The sequence below is a fragment of the Aquila chrysaetos genome, chromosome 12 (genome assembly GCF_900496995.4).
Source record: "Aquila chrysaetos chrysaetos chromosome 12, bAquChr1.4, whole genome shotgun sequence".
Classification (NCBI taxonomy): domain Eukaryota; kingdom Metazoa; phylum Chordata; class Aves; order Accipitriformes; family Accipitridae; genus Aquila; species Aquila chrysaetos.
This window is the reverse complement of record NC_044015.1, coordinates 14,753,223-14,775,810: the sequence shown is the minus strand read 5'-3', so window position 1 is coordinate 14,775,810 and position 22,588 is coordinate 14,753,223. Positions and strand designations below refer to the sequence as shown.

Genomic DNA, 22,588 nt, shown 5'->3' with positions numbered 1-22,588 from the left:
AATTTGCTTCCCCTGAGGCTTACAAAGCATCTAGATTCTACCAGTTCAAATAGCCTGTCCCATATTGTGTGTTGATCTTCTCTCCTCCTTCATATGCAGTCCATATCTTCCAGAGCACATACATTTAATTCCTTCTCTTTGTCCCTCAGAAAGTTTAAAGGATAGCTCATTTGCTTTGCAGAAGCAAATATTTTAATTATAGGGAGAGCTGAATGATTTAGGCTAGATGGGGGGCAGGGCGGGGAGGGGGGGAAGGGAAGGAAAATTCAGCTTTACTATCTTTTCTGTGAAGAAATAAGGCTGTTTCAAGCTGCCGTCTTATGCTTCCCTGAATTGGATTGTTTTCAAACATATATTTCTTGGAACACAGCTGCTACTTCTTTGACAAATTAAGTAATGCATCATGAATGACTAAAATTCATTGCAACATAAAAACAAATATATGTTCATTTTAGTACTTTGTTTTCTCCAGGCTTTTGAATCATGGTGGGATATTTTAAAAAACATATATCTTTTATAAATCTCTTTAATAATATCTATACAATATTGAGGCAGCACTTTATTGAACAGTGACCATATCCAACCATTTGAAATGTAGGTCTTATTGCTTTTTATTCTCTCAGACTACTAGCTTTGTGGTTTGAGATTTCAGTTTACAGCTGACACTGGTACTTGACTTGCTGTCATATTTATTGCCCTGATTACAATTGAAAGCATTGTTATGGGAAAGGAATGATAATACCATGGTCACATTGTTAGAGTAGAATTTTTTTCACATACAGTACAGTTATGTAAAAAGTGTGATAAACTGTTGGGGATTATGAGATCTTTCCTACCAGAACTCTTGCTCCTCACACTAACTGCAGCTAGCATGGAGGACTCCAAGGAGGATGCAGTGGACTGGAGCCATAAACAAATTTATTACTAATATTTGAAATACATGGCAACAATTAAATTTGGGGTCTATTGTGCTAACTGCCCTATAAAGATATAATAAGAGACAGGCTCTTCTCTTGAAAAAGAGAAGAACTTGCAGTCTGAACAAAAGAGACAGTTGAAGTGTAGCAGAGATAAAGATTTATCTACAGAATGTTACAAAATGAGGTAGCTGTTTTGAAAAAAAACAGGAATAATCTTTCAATAATTGCAAAATGATGCTTTTTTGACAGAATACAGTAAAGCACTTTGACCTTCATTTTGAAATGTTTATTCATTTTGTCATTTCTTACTTTATAACTTTTATGTTGTAATACGAAATTAAAAGTTGACATAAAAATGCAAAATTTCTGTTCTGTCAAGGTGAAGTATTTTGACTGATTCAAAGCAAAGTAAAACAAAACCTTGCAATGTTCCTTTTAGAGGATTTCAGAGAAATTAGAAGCATCTGGAGAATTTTAGAGAATTTAAAAAGATTTAGGTTGCATTCTAATTTTGGAATGCTAAAAATCCTTTCACAAAATGGATTTTCTATGCTCTGCACACTTCTACTTAAGAGCCGCCTTTGTTGTGAAATGAATAGCTTTAGCAGCTTTCCTTAGCTTTTGTGTGAAATTAATTGGTAGTCTTCTTTCCAGCCTCTAACCTATAACACCCACCCCCCCCCAGTATTCATATTAAATAGTAGGCTTATTTACATCATCAGCAGATAAGGTCAGCACTGAAATGGGCACAGAGGTTAAGCAAATTGGCAGGGCAGGGTTGAATGACTTGCTTTGCTGCTGTATATCATCTTTTATGTAGGTAAATAGATTGCTGGAGTTACTAGAGATATTTCCTTAGCGTTTTCAGTGAAAGGTTTTGGTGTGAATATTTCTTGTTGGCTCTGACTGTTGCTCATTTTCCTTATGCAGTAATATCTGTTTATTTTGGCTTGCTGTTAGAATGAATTGTGCCAAAGGAAGGCTGGAGTCATGTTAAAACCAGGTGTAGACAAATGATTAGCATAGACAAGGAGACAGTTTATTTTGGAAAAAAAACAAACCACACCCCAACTGAACTAAAACTGCAGCTGAAATTTATCATTTAAGGTAGAGTTTCAAGTTCCTTAAGTAGTTTTCCTTCTGACAGGCAGGAATCTGGAAAGGCATTATTACAGTCACCTGCCTTTGGAACATCATCTCATGAATCACTCCTCAGAGAGGGAATAATATTCCCTCTGCAAAGCACTGGGGAAGATGAAAAAAAAGAAATAGGATATTCACAGGGGCCCTGCAAAGCCAAGCACCCGAACCCTCAGCTGCACATTATGGGCAGCCAGAGTCTGTACTCCATCAAGTGGCAAATGCAGCCTGTCAAGATGGGGGAAGAGGAGGCTTGTGACTTCTGGCACCAGGAAGGATGGCTCCTTTTCCATCTGTGGATCTGTGACTGCAGAATAGGTTCAGTGTCCTGGGGAGCCATCAGAGCTGGTCAAGCATGACCCACATGCAGGCACTAAAAAGCAGTGGGTAACAGCATTTGAAGATCTGCCAATCTGACCTGCTCTCTGGGGATGTTTTCTGGGGACTTTGATCTGGGAAGTTGAGGAGAGACTGATGAGGCTCATTTGGCTCATCTTAGACTATTATCCCTTGCTGCTCATCCATGTGAGCACCAACAATACTGCTAGAGGAGAGCTGGAGTGTATCAGAAATGACTACATGGCTCAGGCCCATGTGGTGTCTTCTTGGTCCTAAGTAAAGGGAAAATCTTTCCTAGGAATACATAGTGCAGGGTGACAGTAACAAGAGTAATGCTAAAACAGGGCAAACAGAAATCCACCTCGAGTATACCTACTCAAATGCATTCAACCTGCAAAATGAGTAGAATGAACCAGAACTCTGCATGAGGTCACAGAGGTACAACATTGTTAGGATAGCAGAGGCTGGGTGGGACAGCTTGCCTGACGGCGGTACTGTAAAATGTGGATACAAAATCATCAGGAAAGACAGGCAGGGATGATAAGGAGGGTAGCTGCCTTCTATGTTAAGGAGTAGGTTGGACGTATGGAGGTCTGCTGTGGGATGGACAATGGGAATGAGAGTTTGTGAGTCAGGGTCAGAGGACAGGCCAACGAGGGTGACACTGCGGTGGAAGTGTGTTAATGACCACCCAGTCAACATGAGGAATTGGATGAAGCCTTCCTGAATCAACTCAAGGATACGTCTGGATCACAGATCCTGCTTCTCGTAGGGAATTTTAATCTTCCTGACATTCACTGAAAAGCCAACACTGAGGGACATAAGTAGTCAAGGAGGTTTTCAGAGGGTGTCTGGAATAACATCTTGATACAGATACTGGATGGATGAACAGGAGTGACACAGAGCTGGACTGGTTATTCCCTAACAAGGAAGTGGTGTTTGGGAATGGGATAATCAATGGCAACCTTGGCTGTAGAGGACATGAAATAGTGGTGTTCAGAATCCGGAATGGAGTGGATAAGGAAAGCAGCAGAATGTAGACCTGAGCTTCACAAAAGCAGTCTTCACCTAATTCTGGGAACTGGTAGGTGGTATTCCCTCTGAGGCAGTTCTCAAGACAAAGGAGCTCTGTAAAGCTAGTCAGGTTTTAAGGACAGCATCCTGAAGCATAAGCACTGTCCATCCTGACACTCAGGAAAATACATAGATATACTGGGGAACCAGCTTTGCTAAATGGGGAACTCATGAAAGAATTCCAAAGCAAAAAGGCTGCATACAGGAGGTGCAAACAGGGACAGGCTACCAAGGAAAAGTTCAGAAACGTTGCCCAGACATTTAAAGATGGTGATAGAAAAACCTAGAAACAATGCTTGCAAGGAATGCCAAGAGCAACAAGAAAAGAATCATAGAATCATTTAGGTTGGAAAAGACCTTCAAGATCATCGAGTCCAACCATCATCCATGCCCACTAAACCATGTTCTGGAGTACCCCGTCTACGTGCTTTTTGAATACCTCCAGGGATGGTGACTCAACCACTTCCCTGAGCAGCCTATTCCAATGTCTGACAACCCTCTCAGTAAAAAAATTTTTCTTAATATCCAACCTAAATCTCCCTTGCTGCAACCTGAGGCCATTTCCTCTCGTCCTATCACCAGTCACCTGACAGAAGAGACCAGCACCCACCTCACTACAATCCCCCTTCAGGTAGTTGTAGAGAGCAATAAGATCTCCCCTCAGCATCCTCTTCTCTACACTAAACAGCCCCAGCTCCCTCAGCCGCTCCTCATAAGACTTATTCTCCAGGCCCCTCACCAACTTGGTTGCCCTTCTCTGGACACACTCCAGCAACTCAATGTCTTTAATGTAGTGAGGGTCCCAAAACTGAACACAGTACTCGAGGTGCAGCCTCACCAGTGCCAAGTACAGGGGAAACAATCACCTCCCTGGTCCTGCTGGCCACACTATTTCTGATACAGTCTAGGATGCCATTGGCCTTCTTGGCCACCTGGGCACACTGCTGGCTTATATTCAGCTGGCTGTCAACCAGCAGCCCCAAGTCTTTCTCTGCTGGGCAGCTTTCCAGCCAGTCTTCCCCAAGCCTGTAGCGCTGCATGGGGTTGCTGTGACCAAAGTGCAGGACCTGGCACTTGGCCTTGTTGAATCTTACACAATTGGCCTTGGCCCATCAATCCAGCCTGTCCAGATCCCTCTGTAGAGCCTTCCTACCCTCAAGCAGACTGACCCTGCCTCCCAAATTTGTGTCATCTGCAAACTTGCTGAGAGTGCACTCAATCCCTTCATCCAAATCATCGATAAAGATATTAAACACAACGGGGCCTAACACCGAGCCCTGGGGAACACCACTTGTGACCCGCTGCCAACTGGATTTCACCCCATTCACCACAACCCTCTGGGCTCATCCATCGAAAAAAAAGCTTCTATAGTTGCCTTAGTGGGAAAAGATCAAACAAGGAAATGTGGGCCTGCTGCTGAATAGGTTGAGTGATTTATTGATTTATTTGTTTCAGCATAAACAGATAAGGCAGAGGTACTCAATGCCTTTTTTGCCCTCAGTCTTCACCAGCAAATATCCCAGGTCTTTGAGCTTAGTAAGGGGATTCAGGGAGAGAGGAGCTACCAGCAGTGAGTAATGGTGGAATCAAGGGTTATTTGAGAGAACTTGACCCATAATAGTCCATGGGAATCAACAGAGTGTATCTGCAGGTTTTGAAAGAGCTGGGTGATATCCCTGTAAGACCTCTCTCTGTTAGTTTTGAAAGATCATGGAGACTGGGGAAGATCCCTGATGATTGGAGAAAGGCAAATATTATGCCAGTCATCAAAAAAGTCTGAAAGGATAAGCCAGGGAACTACTGATTGATCAGCTTCACTTTGGTCCCTGGGAAAATCATGGACCGAGTCCTCTTGAACCACATTTCTGGACATGTACTAGGTTTATGTGGCAAGGTTTTGGTAGTGAGTGGGCTGCAGGGGTGGCCTGTTTTGAGAAGACACCAGGCGCTGCCCCTGTGTCGGACAGAGCCAGCACCAGCTGACTCCAAAACAGACCGACCGCTACCCGAAGCTGAGCCTATCAGTGGCACTGGTTGTGCCTCTGTGATACATAGTTAAGAAAGGATAAAAAACACTGCACAGCAGCTGTGAGAGAGGAGGGAGAAAATGTGAGACAAGCAGCCCTGCAGACACCAAGGCTGGTGAAGAAGGGGCAGGAGGAGGTGCTCTAGGTGCCGGAGCGGAGATTCCCCTGCAGCCTGTGCAGAAGACCATGGTGAAGCAGGCTGTGCCCCTGCAGCCCATGGAGGACAACAGTGGACCAGATATCCACACTACAGCCCATGGAGGACCCCACTCCACAGAAGGTGGAGATGCACTGAAGGAAGCTGCAGCCCATGGAGAGGAGTCCACGCAGGAGCAGGTTTTCTGGCAGGACCTGTGGCCTGTGGGGGACCCATGCTGGAGCAGTTCATGAAGGACTGTATCCTGTGGGAGCGACCCCACACTGGAGTAGAGAAACAGCATGAAGAGGAAGGACTGGCAGAGATGAAGTCTTATGAACTGACTGCAATCTCCATTCTCCATCCCCCTGCACTGTTCGTGGGGGAGAGAACGTAGAAGAGTTGGGAATGTAAGGAGCGAAGTTGAGACTTTTTTCCATGAGAGCAGCTGAGTCTTGGCTACCCAGAGATGTTGTGCTGTCTCCATCCACAGCAGTTTCTAAGACCGGACTGGACAAAAACCTGAGTAACCTGTTCTGATGTCAGAGATGACCTGCTTGGAGTAAGAGGTTGGACTAGAGACCCCAAGGTCACATCAAGCCTGAATTAACATCTGATCCTATCATTATAGTTTAAGAAGGGAGACAGCTTCCCAAAGTAGTAGTGGTCTCTAAAGAGTAGTGGTCATTTGCAAGTAACTCTCATTATGAGAATGAGAAAAGATGAAATGCAATGTAGAACATGAATTCGCTTCAGGTAATTTTGAAATTTTATGAAACACTCTCATGTAGACTAGCATGTCAGACTACATAATTTTTTGTTCAGACATATAGCATCACACCCTTACTTGTTAAACACTAGTAGATTTTTGTCAATTTGCTTTAAGCCCACTGTAACATTTTGTTAGAGCCAAAACGGAACAGTTTTTACATGAGGTATTATACACTTCTAGGCTGTGATGGCAGAATTTTAATACCTTTAGAGCAAGTTGAGGAGCTTGATAGAAAAAGAGGACATATGTACAAATGACAGATGCACAGATTTTACAGACAATGCTGAAGCGTCACAAATGCTGTCAATCAAACACATGAACATACACCATTTTATTCACTACAAAGTTTGTAAAAGATTTTTTATTGTTATTCTTAGATAAATAAGGGAGAAAAATGTTAAATTAAAGCATAATTTAGAGAAATGACAAAACAGCCCATTTCAATTGCTATCTAATGGTAGTTTTTGACATCATAATATGATGAAAAAAGGTTTTTTTTCCTACGGACGTACTTTTATTGAGCTTCATTAAATGGAAAAACTGCTACAGTCCAAATTCTTATTTATTTTATAAAATACAGAGACTATATATAATAAGTCTATTGTCATGAGTATGTTTCAGTCAATAAAGGATTCTTAAACTGGCCAGGCAAAATACTTTCTCCGTTATTGTCCGTCTGGTTTTCCTCAGAAAATATCATTGCTTTTTCCATATCTGAATATTGGTAAAAAAAAAAAAATTAAGTTTTTGTTAGACTATGTAATCCACAGTTAGACAGGTTTATATATTTACTGAAACATTATGTTGTAATTTCCAATACTAAAGGTTTTGATGCCATAAGATTAAATTATTTCTTTTCAGGTAAAAGGGCTCATCAGAATATGACATTAAATTAAATGACAGAATAAACTTGGTGGAATGTCAGCTCCCCAGAAACAGTTATTTCTAGAGACTGAGAGAAGATGGCTGAAATTTCTTTTAGTTTACTTTGTTATGAAACAACTTCTTTCTTAACATGTCACCAAATGCAGGTTGTTTTCAAACTGTGTTTTGCTTTACATTCTCCTAAACTGCACATAGATTGTCCCCTCAGTTAATTTCTTCATGTGTACACATATGCTGTCATTCATTTCATCCATAATACAAAGCCAACAGGAAAAGAAAAAAAGAAAAAAAAAAGAACTATGTGTATTTTTTCTTTCTTTCTTTGTTAGAAATCCATGTCAAATTTGAATTTTCCTATTTACCAGGGGACTCAGGAATTTTGATCTTCCATAATGTACATTACTGAGACCTCCCTAGACACAAGCTGTGGCTTAAAGGAGCTATTGTTTTATCCTCCTGCTCATGTTATCCTGACTGCAGAACATGAGATTGTTCTCTGCCTTTACACAAAGTATGTCTTGGGTTGTGAGGAGGAAATCGCTCTGATTCTAACACCCATAGACTAAAAATAACCTCTGTTACATTGATCAGGGAAACAGTGGCTATATAATTTAAAAGAAAATTTTAGGAATGACAGTTTGAAAGCTCAGTCATGGACTTGCTCTGTTTAATCTAAAGAAAATAGGAGAAGAAAGTACAGTGATATGTTAATATGGCATGCTAATATTGCCAGCATTACATTGCGCAGTCAGATGTTAGCCTGTGGTACCATTATTAATGTGGTGTCCTGAATTCCCAAGTTGGTATAAATCTATTGACTTCCAAGATGCTTCCAAAGATCCTCCAAAAGGGATCTTAGGAAACAAGCTAACACAAGACATTTTGATAGCCTGGAAAAGTTCCAAAAACCACTCAGCCTCAGCTGAAATGAAAACAAAGTGTGCCATGGTCTTGTAGGTGTGATAATCTTGTACAGATCTTGTAATTCAAAATATCAGGGATATGCAAAATATTAGTAGCAGAGAAGTCAGGGGTCCTGTTCTCTTCCAACACAGAGGAGGCAACTTTCTTCCCTGTAGAAGAGCATTGTCAAATCCTTTGATGATGCTTACTGCATTTTTCTCATCTCTGCTAGTTCTGTATGCAGAATGTTAATCATTGTATTCAGCATTGAGCCCTGCTCTGATACTGAATAACACTGAAAATCCAAGTCACCAGCTAAGTAGCTCTAGATATTTCTTACAGCCTAAATATGTCTGATATTAATCTGATTTCAGCAATAATATTTGTTCCCATTGTGATATTTTTCATTTATTCTTTGCCACTGAATTATGATATGCCATTTCAATCTCTAGACACCATTAATACAAGGAAGATTTACCTTGCAGAAAGGGAAAAACAGACATGATCAGCCATAAAATGAGTTAAATAAACTTGTTTGATCAACCATTGCATATGTTTTACATTTTCCCCCATTATTTGCACTTAGTTAAGAATATGAAAAATGGTATTGCATGTGCTACCCAGTGAAAATAAATGAGGAAGTGCTGAGATCATATCACATGTAGTTATCAAGTATCATGTTTTAAAAGTATCAATTCTATGGCCCCCAGCACGGTAATACTGGCTGTTAATCCTCAGGAATGGCTGGTACAATGTGTTGATTAGAGTGTAATAGTTTAATCATCTCTCAGTGTTAGGAGTTCATGTTGTAGTTTCACAGATCATGAAATGTGTCTGTTTAAGATATGAGAACATTATCTTTTCTTCTCTTTTTTTGCAGAAGACACTATGTAACCATGCTTATTTTATCTCTGTCTCTCTTTTACCTGCATTATGGTGCTCATTAGCAGGATCATACAGGGCACAGGGGTAGTCAAAGATTATGTTTATTACAGGGAGAAAAAAAAGCATTTTCTTATTGGAAATGCTTTTGCATTGCAAGTTAAGGAGTGTAAACCATCCTTATCACTTCTAAACACTGCATCCAATCAGTTGTTAGCTGTAGAGCTTATTGCCATTGTGCAAAGGACAGCAAATTGACAATGTTTCTTAAATAAGTTATTACAGCAATATGAAAACTGAAAAAGCATCTTCTGAGTATATTCTCTCCTCAAGGTTTTGTGTTTATTTTTAGCTTCATGAAACTGAGTTTAAGTAGATATACCAGTGTCTCAGAAGAACAGAAGGGAAATGAGAAGTTAGTGATTAAAACAGGTAGTCAGGAATGTGGCTTTTGGGTCTGATCCTCCCTAGGTGTATTAGTACACTCCTCTGAAGTCAGTAGAGCTTGGCCGATTTATACAAACTGCAGATCTGCACTTTGCCACAGGACATACTTTGTAACAGTTCAGTGAACCTTATTTCCTCTTTTTTTTTTTTTTTTTTTAACTACCAGTTAGTTAAATTAGAAAATGCACACTTTAGGCTTGGAAGGCTTTACTAAGCCAATAGGACTGTGCCTCCTTTAGATAAGCCAGACATAACCCTCTCTCACAGCATCTGTGCAAGCCTTGAAGGGAAGTGAGGACTGGGAAGTGTGGTGTGAGGAGACAAAGGCATAATTGTCACTTGGGAAGGGGAAAACAGGGAACTGGTTTTTGCAATACTACACTAAGACTCACAGAGATGCTTACCTGGTAATGTAGAAGTTATTAAATACTCCTATTAATTCCAATTATTAAGCTACAAACCCAGGAACAGATAATCTTTTTGGACAGAGGATAAGAACCAACTTCTTAGACAAAATTAGGGAAGGGAAAAAGCAAAAGATAGGCTCTGAATACTTGATAAAATAAACAGTTCCTTTCCTCTCCTTGATTTGTAGCCAGGGACAGCAGAGGGGCAGCGGTGCTGTCTTCAAGGGGAGAATAGTGGACACCTAATACTCAAAGATGAAGGCATGAGGAGAAAATGAATAATAACACGTTGCTAAGGACCTCCCAGATGAATTATTAAAAACACTTATTAAATATAAAATCATCGTCTTTGCCCCTTGCCTTTCATTTTTTACCTTCCAGAAGACCTTTCAATGCCTTTTGTCTTCTGATGAATCTTCATCCATCATAGAAAATACTATGCCAAAATAGGGCTGTTCTGTTTCATCGTGGCTCCGTGTCTCACAGGATGTGGACGAGGGTCACTCTAGCTCATCTAGAAAAGATCTTTCTTCTCCACCCATAAAAAAGAAAATATTTTTTCCTTCTTTATGTAAAAATGTTGTTAAAAAAGCTAAACTAAATCTAAAGCTAAAACCAATAGACTTAGAAACAATGATGGTAATGGAGTATTTTTTCATGTGAGCAGACATTTTCCCCAATCAACCCTCTCCCATGAGCAACCTAAAATTATAGCAATGTTAAATATTATGATTAACTCCAGTTTTAAGAGGGAGGCTCCTTCAGTCAGTTGGATCATTGCATTCACAAAGTCTGCTGAAGTGTAGACTACCCAAAAGGAGCATCTGGGAGGGTGAAAGCTAAACCATGGGATAAGTGACTTCACTGCAGGAACAAGCTGAAAGAAAAAATTGATTGTGAAGGGTGGGAGGATAGCAGCAGGCAGGAAGGCAGACAGGAAAATGTACTGATATATGGAAACAAGAAAAAGAAAAGGATAAACGTGCAGTCAAGTGTGCTTCTCATTTTTTCCCCAGTAATTAAGGCCCTTTTAAATAGAAGTTTATGTAAGTTCAAAACTTATAAATCAACTTGTAAATTATCTTACTTATGCAAATAGATTCACTGATTAATAAAATTCTGTTAATAGGATTCAGTCTACATATGTTATGTGGACTGAGCTACCATAACAATTCACAAAGCATAGGATGTTCACAATAACAGTGATCCTGTGATTTAATAACTCCTTTTTTACCACATTAGAGATGGGGACATGAGTCAAAAAGAAGTTATGGGGGACATTTTTGAAGTGTCAAAGTACCATAAAATGCTTTGAAAGGCTGTATTTCAATTCTAAATACTTTTGAAAGTCTTGTCCTTAATGGCTTGTCTCCGGTGAAATAACATGTCTAAAAGAGAGGTGGCCTGTAAAATCACATTTACTTGCATTTCTTAAGAATTGGAATATACTGCTTTTAAGACAGTTTCCTATCTTCTCCAAATGAGTCAATATACATTGATCTTTAAATATGTCTTTACTTTCAGATCCTAGATTTGAAAGTAAGAAACTCTGATTCTTATTTAATCTTCATATTATCCATGTTGAGAGATAATGAGAGTGCTTGTATTTGTTTCAACACAAATTTAAAAGTTATATGAATATTGACTTTTGCTGTTTTTATTCTAATATTACGACTAAAAATGAAGTTACCTTTCTACTTTGAAAGAGTTAAAATGTTCAATTTTAAAATTGCAAAAGTTCAAATTTAAAAATATTAGTTCAAGAAAAAACAAATTAGAAGTTAATTTTTGCTGCAACAATAGCCATAACTACATAATTAAAAACTTTTTTTTTTTCCAGATGAATTCAAATTATTTATGAAAAGGCTGCCCATGAATTATTTCCTGAACACATCTACTGTAATGCATTTGTGGACAATGGATTCTAATTTTCAACGTCGCTATGAGCAACTAGAAAACAGCATGAAGCAACTCTTCCTCAAGGCACAGAAAACTGTTCACAAGCTCTTTGGTCTTAGTAAGAGATGCCATAAACAGCCACTCATCCGCATGCCAAGGCAGAGGTAAGAAAGCCTACAAAAACCTGAGAAACTGTAACTGCTGTCTTGACACTAAAATCTCCTTAAGGGCATAGAAGTGGGAATGTGAGTAACATATGGTACATGCACAATATACCATGTCCTAATATTTGTAGGAGTTGAACAATCCCAGCTTTCAATATTGCTCTATTCATGTTTTCCTAAATACAATGGGAAAGGTCAGAGTAAAACCTGATTTGTATATGACTGTGCAACTTAAATATAACATGAGCATACAGATTAATCCCATTTGGTCTGCCTCTGTTTTACAGAACCATATTTAGTGGAACTTGGCCAAGTGTAAAAGTGCCAAATAATTGTATACTGAATACTGAATACCTATTCTGAAGCAAGCACAGCTATTTTAAGAACTTCCCAGGTCTTTATACAGTATATACCACATACTATTGATTTCTTGTCTCATTTGTCAGGTATGAATTAGAATTGAAAGGATGCCTAAGGAAATGAAATAGGAGTGTTTTAGTCCTTCCTAGAAACAGAGAGATCCTGAAAGCTAGCTAGTCAAATCTATATTAACATAAAGTGGTTATAGTTGATTGCTGGTCGAAAATTGCTTTATTGAAATTAGTGGAATGACACTAGAGTAAATCTGAAATGAATGAGCTTTTAAGTACGTTATTCTTCTGAGCGCAAGCATTGTGGGCCTAGTCCAGTGACTCCTGCATTTAGCATGTATCTCTGTCAATTTTAAGGAAATCTAGTTTAGGTTCAGTGTTTCAGAACAGCCAAGGCTACTTTACTCTTCCCTGCTTTCAGTTCTCCTATTGCAAGCTAAGGATCCATCAATTCTGCTTTGCCTTTTGGTGGCACTTAGCTAACCCTTCCCCTTTTTCTTTCAGAAGGAGACAACTGTTATGGCTCTCATGCTCCCCTTTTTCTACATATTGTGCTTTTCTTTGTGATCTGTTAGTTGAAAGAAAAAATGTATTTTTCACTTGTGGGGTCATTTCATAATTAGAAAACATTCCACTAAGGAAGGTTATATAGTCACTCCAGTGCTTCAACATCATCTCCTGTGTTTCTTGGGCATGACCTGAATGAGCATTCTGCCAAAGAGATGATTCAACATGAAGGATGTCAGCAGGAACTCAGAGCTTTTTAAAATACAAGAAACAAAATCCAACCTCACTTTCTTTTTTTTCCCTACAAAAATTTAAAATAATCAGGTCTTCCAAAATAACCACTATAGGGTTTTGGGGCAATCTTTGGTTGCCATTGGTAATGGCAATGATAGAGTACAGATGAACTGAGATATAAAAAGCAAAGAGCAATTGAAATGATTGATCAAAACACACCTTTCTTGTTATATGAAGGATATTTTTTTTTCAAATGCAGAACTTGTGAGTTCATGGTTTATCAGTTAATAAAAAGATGTGGCGCTATGCAAAAAAGATGTGGACAGGCTGGAAAGGGTCCAGAGAAGGGCCACAAAGATGATCAAAGGACTGGGAAGCCTGCCATATGAGGAAAGGCTGAGAGAACCGGGTTTGTTCAGCCTTGAGAAAAGAAGGCTTAGGGGAGACCTTAACACCATGTTCCAGTATTTAAAGGGTTGCTACAAACAAGATGGAGACTCCCTTTTTACAAGAAGTCACATGGAAAAGATGAAGGGTAATGGGTACAAGTTACTCCTGGGGAGATTCCGATTGGACACAAGAGGAAAATTTTTCACAATGAGAACAATTAGCCATTGGAATAATCTCCCCGGGGGTGTGGTGGATTCCCCAACGCTCGACTCTTTTAAGATTCAGCTGGACAACGTGCTGGACCATCTTGTCCAGAGCGTGCTTTTGCCAAGAAAGGTTGGACCAGATGATCCTTGAGGTCCCTTCCAACCTGGTATTCTATGATAATACATTTTACTAGCAATGAGTTTGCCTGTTTTACAGGGAGTTGTACTAAACTTTCCTAACAGTTTGATTTTGCAGTGCATGTCTAACTTAGGAATATCATAACTTAGTTTGAAGATAATTATGTCCCATTTTAGTGACTGCCCTAAAATTTTTTCCAGTCAGTACAGAGGGAGATTGGACATATGATGACATAATGATGACCAATAGATGGCTCAAAGATCAGTGCTAAATGCAGGTTTGGAATACTTAGCTAGTGGGATGCATTTGCTAAAAGAGAGAGTTTTCAAAGGCTGGATTCCATCTGACTACCTGGGAAATTGCCTTCTGACATCAAGGCTTTTATGGCTGATAAGAAGAGCTTTAAACTGAGAAGTGAGGGGGAAAGGTCAAAAGAAACTGGTTTAGTTTTGAAACCTGGTTAAAAAAACCCTGATAAACCAAGATACTGAAATGGATAAAGGGATATCAGTGGTGAAAAGATGGATAGTGAGGTGAAAGAAAACACAGCTATTGATTGAATAGTATTCAGGTACTTCTCGTGGTGAGAGTATACCTAATCCAAAAAAGGTAGTGGATTTTTCAATACGGAACTACTAACAGGTAAGCACGCAAATGAATAGCAGATAAGGCAATGGAGAATGAATACCTGAGTAATGCAATGGAGAAACATGAATTATTGCTTAGCCTGTAAAAACAGACATTTCAGCAGAAAGTGAGTGGAATAACCCCAAAACCAAGTACTAAAATTTCTTGTGTTTAAGGGAAGGAAGATAGAAATAAAAGCAAAAATCACAGCTTCATGTTCCAATGATATTCTAGGCTCCAAAGAAATGAGAAGGGGGAATTGGAACAAAATGCAATCCTTCCTAAAGGTTTTCCAAACAACTTCTTCAGATTACTCTTTGGGCTCTGCTATTGATGGTTAAGGATGAATTTTATTATAGAAGGAGAAATGAGACAGATTTAATGGAGATATAAATACTATTTAAATTGTACTTTATGAGCACTTGTCTTTTCAGATACAAAATAAAGAGCCAATGCTTCAGTTTTTAATAAAGGTCATGATGCTGGCAGTGAGTAAAAACAAACTAACTGTGCTAATGTTTAATTTTACACTGTATTTCACAAGTCAACAGAATATATATACAAAGGATTTTTAAAGGAATAACTCAGAAGTGAGAGCTGGTTTTCTCTTTCATGAAGCTGGGAGTTATGTCCTAAAAGTTTAATATAATTCATGAAACTTTCTATGAGACTGAGTTTTATAGGAATTTATCTATGTAGTCTGCCAGAAATCATTCCGTCACACTTGAAGGAGCTCCTACATACGGTCAAGGTTATAATTAATTACTGAAAATACCTGTCTCTTTTCTCTGGCCTCAAAATTTTGTTACTGAACATGAAACAAATTGTTGCTTGATTGTTTTTAAATGGGATTCAATTAATCAGTTAGATCGAGTTGCTTGCAACTTTTTCCATATTTCCTGAAGAATCAAGCCACTTAATAATCATAAAACTAAATTACATTTAATTTTCTAATCCTTGAACCAAAATACCTTTGAATCCTCTCCTAACATCATTGTTCATAGTAAAAGAGTCAATCAACTGCAAGTGTAAGAAACTACATTCCTGTGTCTCCTTTTCAAACACAGTTTATATTCTTCAGCTAGAATTATGCACAAATAGTTTTCTTTCAGTCTGCACTAGCGATCAGAACAATGTCTTTTTTACTGCAGCACTTTTGTATACACTGGGGATGGGAACAGGATTACTATTTTTATTTTATTCTGTTCATTGCAAATCTTTTCAAGTTCCAGATGTTCTTCCAGATTTTAAGCTTTCTTTCATTAACATGAAGCAGACCATTGTTCTTTTTCCTGAAAGTCAAATCATGCCAAGATACATCAAAAGTCCGTAGATTTCCATTATAAACCATTATGGTACTGCTGAGTGTAACTTTTAAAATTCACCTGAATTAATCAATACACTTTCTGTAATCAGTGAAGTATTTACTTGTCTGAGTTCAAAGAAAAATACCAACTGAAAATTCAAAACCAACAGGAGCACAGAAATTGCTATGTAGATAATCTGTTCCCGTGTTGTATAGAGGGATGGAATGATAAAACATTCAATTTCAAGAGATAAAGAGAAAAACAAGATTAAAAAAATGCACTCTGAAAAAGAAACTTGATGTTCTGTGGAGTAATGCTACCAGGTGAGGCATACTGCCTCTATGCATTCGAGGCTCTGCTCTTTCAAAAGGCTCAAGTGATTATTACTAATATGTTCTCATTGCATTAAGACATTAGCCTTAAAAACTTGCAGTATCATATGCTCACTCATTGTGTTTGCTTGGCCAGAGTCTACTCATGCAGCAATTGTTATTCCACTAGATGGCCAGCTCTTGCTGCAGTTTTTATACAGGAAAGGTGTTGAAACACCTCTAGTGGCACAATACATTTTGCTTTGCAGGAATCTGTAGGTGTTGTAAAATGTATATAGGAGAGTTTTTGAAACAGTGTTAGAAGCACAATACATTTTGCTTTGTAGGAATCAAGATGAGGTGCAAACCCACATGTCTGCCTAAGCTCAACATGCATATTTCTGTATTAGGACCATGAGGTGCAAGGAACAATTGTTAATCTTCAGAAGCAGTTTGCATATGGTATCTGTGGTCTAGTACATCTACTCTGAGAAAAGGACTGACGTAGTCATTAAGTTAGTCCAAGCTCTCTATTCCAGCAGCATCTTTCTCAGATGAGGTGAGAAAGTAATGCCCTATTACAGGCAGCAAAGGGCAGGCTACCTCATAGCTTAGGCTGAGCACTGAGACTCATACTTGCACTGAAAGATGAGATCTGTGCATGCATAATCTCATGTTAATGTCACCTTTGGATTGAATCTTCTCATTTTTCAAAGACAAAATAAGTGGAGGGAATAAAGAAATATCAATTTTACTCAATAGGGATGTCCATATAGGACACTGTAGCTCACATATGCAATGGGAAGAGGTAAAGCAGCGAGCAAAGTTGTGGTTATACAATTGTCACTGTATTATGGGGAGGGAAAGTTGGTTTTGTCTCTGTTTTGGTTAACATATCGGTAAGATTTCTTTTCAAACATGATGACTATATGCTGAGAAGCTGAAAATCACAGGAACAGAAGACCTGATCCTACCCATGAATTGCTGTCAGTGAAACACCTGAACCAGAGCTGAGGGTAAGCAGGCACTTACATCCACCCAAATTATGGAACAAAAATGACAAAACTGGAATATCTATGCTTAAGAGCATAAAAGGAATATAAACTCTGTTGGTGGAGGAGAATGTTCACATCTTCACTTTCCCAAATATTTTTCAATAAGAATGGCAATGATTTCCTGTGATTGGATTTAATATTCAAACACTACTGAAAGACATTGAAGACAAGGAAAAACTTTCATTTCTTCTTTCAGAAGTACCAGTTCAGCACTTGATTTCATTCTTTTCTGTGTCATTCAAATTGGTTCCTTGGCTAATGTTACCCATTTGAGTGAATGCACTCAGTACAGTATATTGCTATATATACAAACCTTATTTGTATGCAGTTTAAATCACTTCATAATGAAAAAGCATCGCTTGAGTCCAAATTTAACCAGCAGAATTTGTGATTTAATAAAGACATAAACAAAAATATTAAAAGGAGAAACGTAATGTTAATACAACAATAGTCCAGTGGAAAAAATTACATCTTCCTTGGCATAATAACAAAATGGAAATCTGCTGCAGCAAACTGCAACTGAAGATTATGAGCAACTCAAGTAAATAAGACTGTTAATTTTAAAAGACCAAGGTACAACATTTGCACACAAAAGCATGTAATCTTAAATAAAATGTCAGTATTTGAATTTTTGAAAAGACTGGATGCTTAATATTACCATATAATTTACAGTGAAGATGTTGGTTATACCAAGAGTCTAGCCAGTGTTTTAAAGGATCTTATTCTGGTAATGCAAGCTGAAGGCAAATACCGACAAAACTATGTAATAACTTTTAAAAAATACTTTAATTATCATATAAAAATCCTTATTTCTGAAAGGAAAGCCATTCTCAGCAACCTTATGTTTGAAACATGTCCTTATCTTCATAAAGGATTTTTCTTTAAGAAACATACTCTGAAGCTAATGTAGATGTAGAAGGAGTTCATCACCAGGGGCAGTGAATGGCTGCATCAAACAGAGGAGTTGCAGAGAGAATTCTGGCTTTCAAAACCAGAATTTATTCTGGAATTTCCCACAGAATGCACCACAGGCAGCTATAAAAGGAGGAAGAGCCATGAATTTGCATTTTTTTTATTATTTTCCTCTTCCTTTTGAATTTCACAGACCAAAAAATTCACATGCCCTCAAAGCACAATGGGGCCTGAATATTGTAAAAACACTTCAGAGAAGGGACTTGTATCTTAGCCTTCTCTTCAGTCCATATGCAGAAAAAAGATTTAAGATAACTGACTTTTTTTATAGTATTTGTAACACAGTTCATCAGAATATTGAGGCCTTGAAACCTGTTTTCTTCAGAATGATTCAGAATGAAATACACACAAAAAAAGAAAGTGTAGATTAATCCCATGCCCTCAGAATGTTACATAGGAGTATTTCCTTATGTCCCAAAGTTGGTTATCAGCTACTTTAGATTGCTTTGCTATAAGTGTAATTGATTCATGGGCACAAAATTACTAAGGAATAAAATCTTCCACCAAGGAAGCGACAAAGTTCAATACATGGAAGCTCACAGTACATCACACAGAGTTTTTTCTTTTCGAAGCACATTTGTGGCATTGGATATAAGGGAAAAAAATCTAATTATACATCACTCAGCAGACTGCTAGAATGAAGGCGAACAGTGAGTCTAGATGAAAATTTTGTTATGGGAAGACAGGGTAAGACAGCAAAAGCTCAGCTGACTGGACTGGGTCTAATGTATATGATGCTTCCGAACAAGAGGTGTTAAACAAGCAATATTCTGTCTGGTTTTAGAACATCTTCTCCTTTTAATAGAGTACAATGTGTCATAGAGATGTTTCTAAACAAAAATCATTCCAAGAAAGAACAAAGAAAAATGTACTTAGATTCCACATCATTTTGTATTATAAAAAATACCAGATTTTTTTTTTTTATCATCTGCTTCAATTAAGATATTGCATGTGGGAGTTAAAAATGGATTTGCAAGTTTCAATGTAAAGGAACACCTCTCTAGTGGAAATTTTGATTTGATCTAACACACCAGGTGCACATCTGAAAGTTGCATGCCATCGAAAAGGAAGGTGATAAGATGAAAGTATGTGAGATAAAATGAAGGTCAGTTTGGCACTGGTTGCTTTACTAAACTGAATAATAAGTCTATATCTTTTCTCAAAGGAAATAAAATGATCCACTTTGAGGTGATACCTTTAATTGGATTGGGGATTAGAGTTATTTAAAACTAACGTGACAGACATAAAAATATGATATACAGGCCTGCAAATAATAGGTCTGATAACAATGACAAGCTAAGATAAACTCTTGTGTATATGTGTGTTTTCACACATATTTTAATAGCTGTATATACATGGGGCAGACTGCTCTTAGTATCTGTCCTTGTAATATGTTTTCTTTCAAGGAGATTTGGTTTCTAATGTTGCAGCACTTTATTACATACTCATAGAGGCTGTTCTTGATCACATGCTGTACATGAAAATTTTTCCAGCCTCGCCACAACTCCACTTTTGATTTTTTTGATGAATAGCAACATTAGAATGAAGTAATTTAACCATATCATAAAGTGCTGTGAAACTAGTTAGACAGGTTATTTTAATGTCACAGACCGGGAGTATGCCTGCTTCCATGCTCCCGAAATACCATACGTGCAATATGTAGAATGAAGTCACATCTCTCATGCCAATGTTTTGTCTTTTTTAATTATGGACTACTTACCAGTGCAACTGTACCCTAATAGTAGTGCTTTAGCAATTATATTTTACATGTTGTCACATGATACAAACTGTTAAAAAAAGAAAATTATCTTAGCAAGAATCATCTCACATGAAAGGTGTTAGACCAATATAGTATGATATGTTAACAATATTAATTTAATATTGTAGGATGTTGTATTACACCTTGTTCTGAGACTTGTAATACTAAAATATGATTGCTGAATCACTAACCACTATTACAGTACTGCTGCACTGGCAAACAGTTTATACTTTAAAAGGACAAAACATTGGCATGAGAAATGTGACTTCATTCCAGGTACTGCCCATCTATTATATAATACTGCTCAATATTCAGACAATACCTTAGAGGAGGCAGTATTTAGAAGTGCAACAGCAGAAGATGACTGAAGTAAATCATTTCACTCAAGAAGAATGACTACTTTAGTGTCCATCTCACTCTTGTGCGCTCTCTTCTAAGAGTAATGGGGTGATATGAATGGAAATCCCATATTCCTTTGGAAAAACAATTTCCTCTATACAGTCCAGTTCTGAGAAGGGAAAGTTGGGCTCAATTTCCCATTCTCTCTCATCAAACAGTATCTAGGGTATCCATTTTTTTCAGATCTGCTAACACTCATTCCACTACAGATTGCCTCTGTCCCTTCCACCTACCAAAAATCCCCTGTTGTTTCCAACACAAATGCCCAAACTTCCTTTTTTTTCCCAGGCAAATTTTGTAATGCAATTGGTGCTATCAGTACTGGAGCCTGAAAATTTGAAGACAATAAAACCCAGCAGCTTAAAATAGCATTTTATTTTATAGAACTGTGGTATTAAAAAAAAAAAAGTGCAAATTAAGAAAAAGCTGCTGCAGAATTTTGGCTGTAAAGATACAGTATTCAGCACATTTAATCCCCAGTGTAGATCTACAATACTGAGGGGCTTGCTTTTGGCCTTTTGGTTTTCACTGTGACCAAACTGCTGTAAAGGACCTTCCCTCAGGCCAAATTTAAAGATATCTTAATCACCTATCCACACGAATCACTTGTAGAAACAACATCAGAGCCAACACTGTGGTGACTCACAAGGCTTGCAAGCCTACACTTTAAAATGATTACTTGACATGTAGATAGATCCTGGCACACATTTCTGGGCTTGGCAGCTTCTGTTTGCTCCTACCCTGATGACCATCTGTCTTTGTAGTCAAGACATGTGACATGATGACCACGATCCTCTCTAGGTAGCACCCCCCGCCTTAAAGCATCATGATAATGTACACTGCAAATGCAACTGGAGGTCAGGCAAGGACACTAACGTGAGATATTGGATCTTGGAACACCCTGGCCTTCTGGCTATTCCCAAGTCCAGAAAGTTGCAGCATCTTCTAGATTTCACCTGTATAATAAGAGCATATTTGAACATTGCTTTATCTGATCCAGAAGAGTATAAAATGTACCATAAGGGCACATCTTTTATCATCTATAAGTTACTAAGTAAGACAGGAGAAAAATAAGAAAGAATGATCTTTGATAGTCAGTCTCCAACATCAGGCTTCCTCTGTGGAGTCACCAAAGTCCCTCTGTCTGTGCCCACCGTAGTACAACAGGGCTGACAATAGGCTGACAATATCACACCTCCCTTGCTCTCTTTTATCTATTGTGTTTCTTTAGAGTGATACACAGACGTTGCTCACTATGTGTTTGTACAGCATGTCAGAGTAGGGCCCCAGTCTCAGCTCAGGCTGGGATGAATTGCTGTAACATAAATGCTTTTCTGGTCTGTGCTATTGGGAGTAAAAATGTCTCCTCTGTGGGAAGGTGGTATTAGTGCAAAGCATAAGAAAGCTTTGACATGAGTGCAGAATAAAAGGGAAGATGAAGGTTGGACTTGAGGGGGGTCAGGGGGACATTGCCATGCATATCCATATTTCAGGCAAAACCTTTCATTGTTCTGATGCCTCACTTTGACAAAGAGGTCTCTGCTTGTCAGGTCATGTCTGTCAGCACTCTGAAAACAAGATTTCAGGCTTGGAATCAGAAAAACTTCTTAATTAAACAAGTCAAAGAACCGTGAGATATGCATTGACATAGAAATGAACACATACAAGCAAGTGTCTTAAATTTCTCACCTGTGTTAAGTCATATGCAATTTACTCTGTTAGCTCACTCAGAAGGCAAGATACTAATTCTCCAAGGGGACATCAAATGCCAGACTTTAACCTTCAGGGCTGTGCCTCAGGTCATCTTAGCTAAAGACTTATAATAGCTTTTTCTTCAGATAAGTTTGAAGATTAGATAGTTTCAGTCCTGCAGATGGTGGGTTTTCAAGCTTTTGATTTTTAAAAATGCTTTGAAAAGTACTGTAAGCCTGCATCTGAATTGTTTGCATTGTCTCATGTGTACTCTTCTGTTCCTTTCAAAAACAAACAAACAAACAAAAAATCCTTTGCTTCCAGAATGCACCACTCCCATTGTGTCTTAAGTGTTTCCAAATGACATAGTTCTGGGAACAATTTTCCTATCTGGCCAATACATACAGATAGGATCATGAAAAGCCTTACTCAAAGTTTGATATGGCTGTTTCATACTATGTCGTTCTTCCATTTGCAACACAAAGAAAGAAATATCTAATATAGCTTCCAGGTCATTCAAAGTTAGTAATTCTTTCGTATTTACAGTCTATTATGTCTTTTATAAACCAAAAATACATTAATTTTTGGTGTAATAGGTTCTCTGTATTTTCTTACATGCTTTTG

General features: G+C 38.1%; 1 protein-coding gene across 4 annotated transcripts in view; it reads left to right on the top strand.

The window, feature by feature from the left end:
• BRINP3 (BMP/retinoic acid inducible neural specific 3) overlaps positions 1-22,588 on the top strand; it is a 227,691-nt gene that overhangs the window by 174,486 nt on the left and 30,617 nt on the right. For all 4 annotated transcript variants that reach the window (XM_030033864.2, XM_030033866.1, XM_030033865.1 and 1 more), the window contains exon 7: positions 11,773-11,995. In XM_030033864.2, coding sequence (XP_029889724.1) covers positions 11,773-11,995 — 223 coding nt within the window. The remainder of the gene's footprint in view (positions 1-11,772; positions 11,996-22,588) is intronic.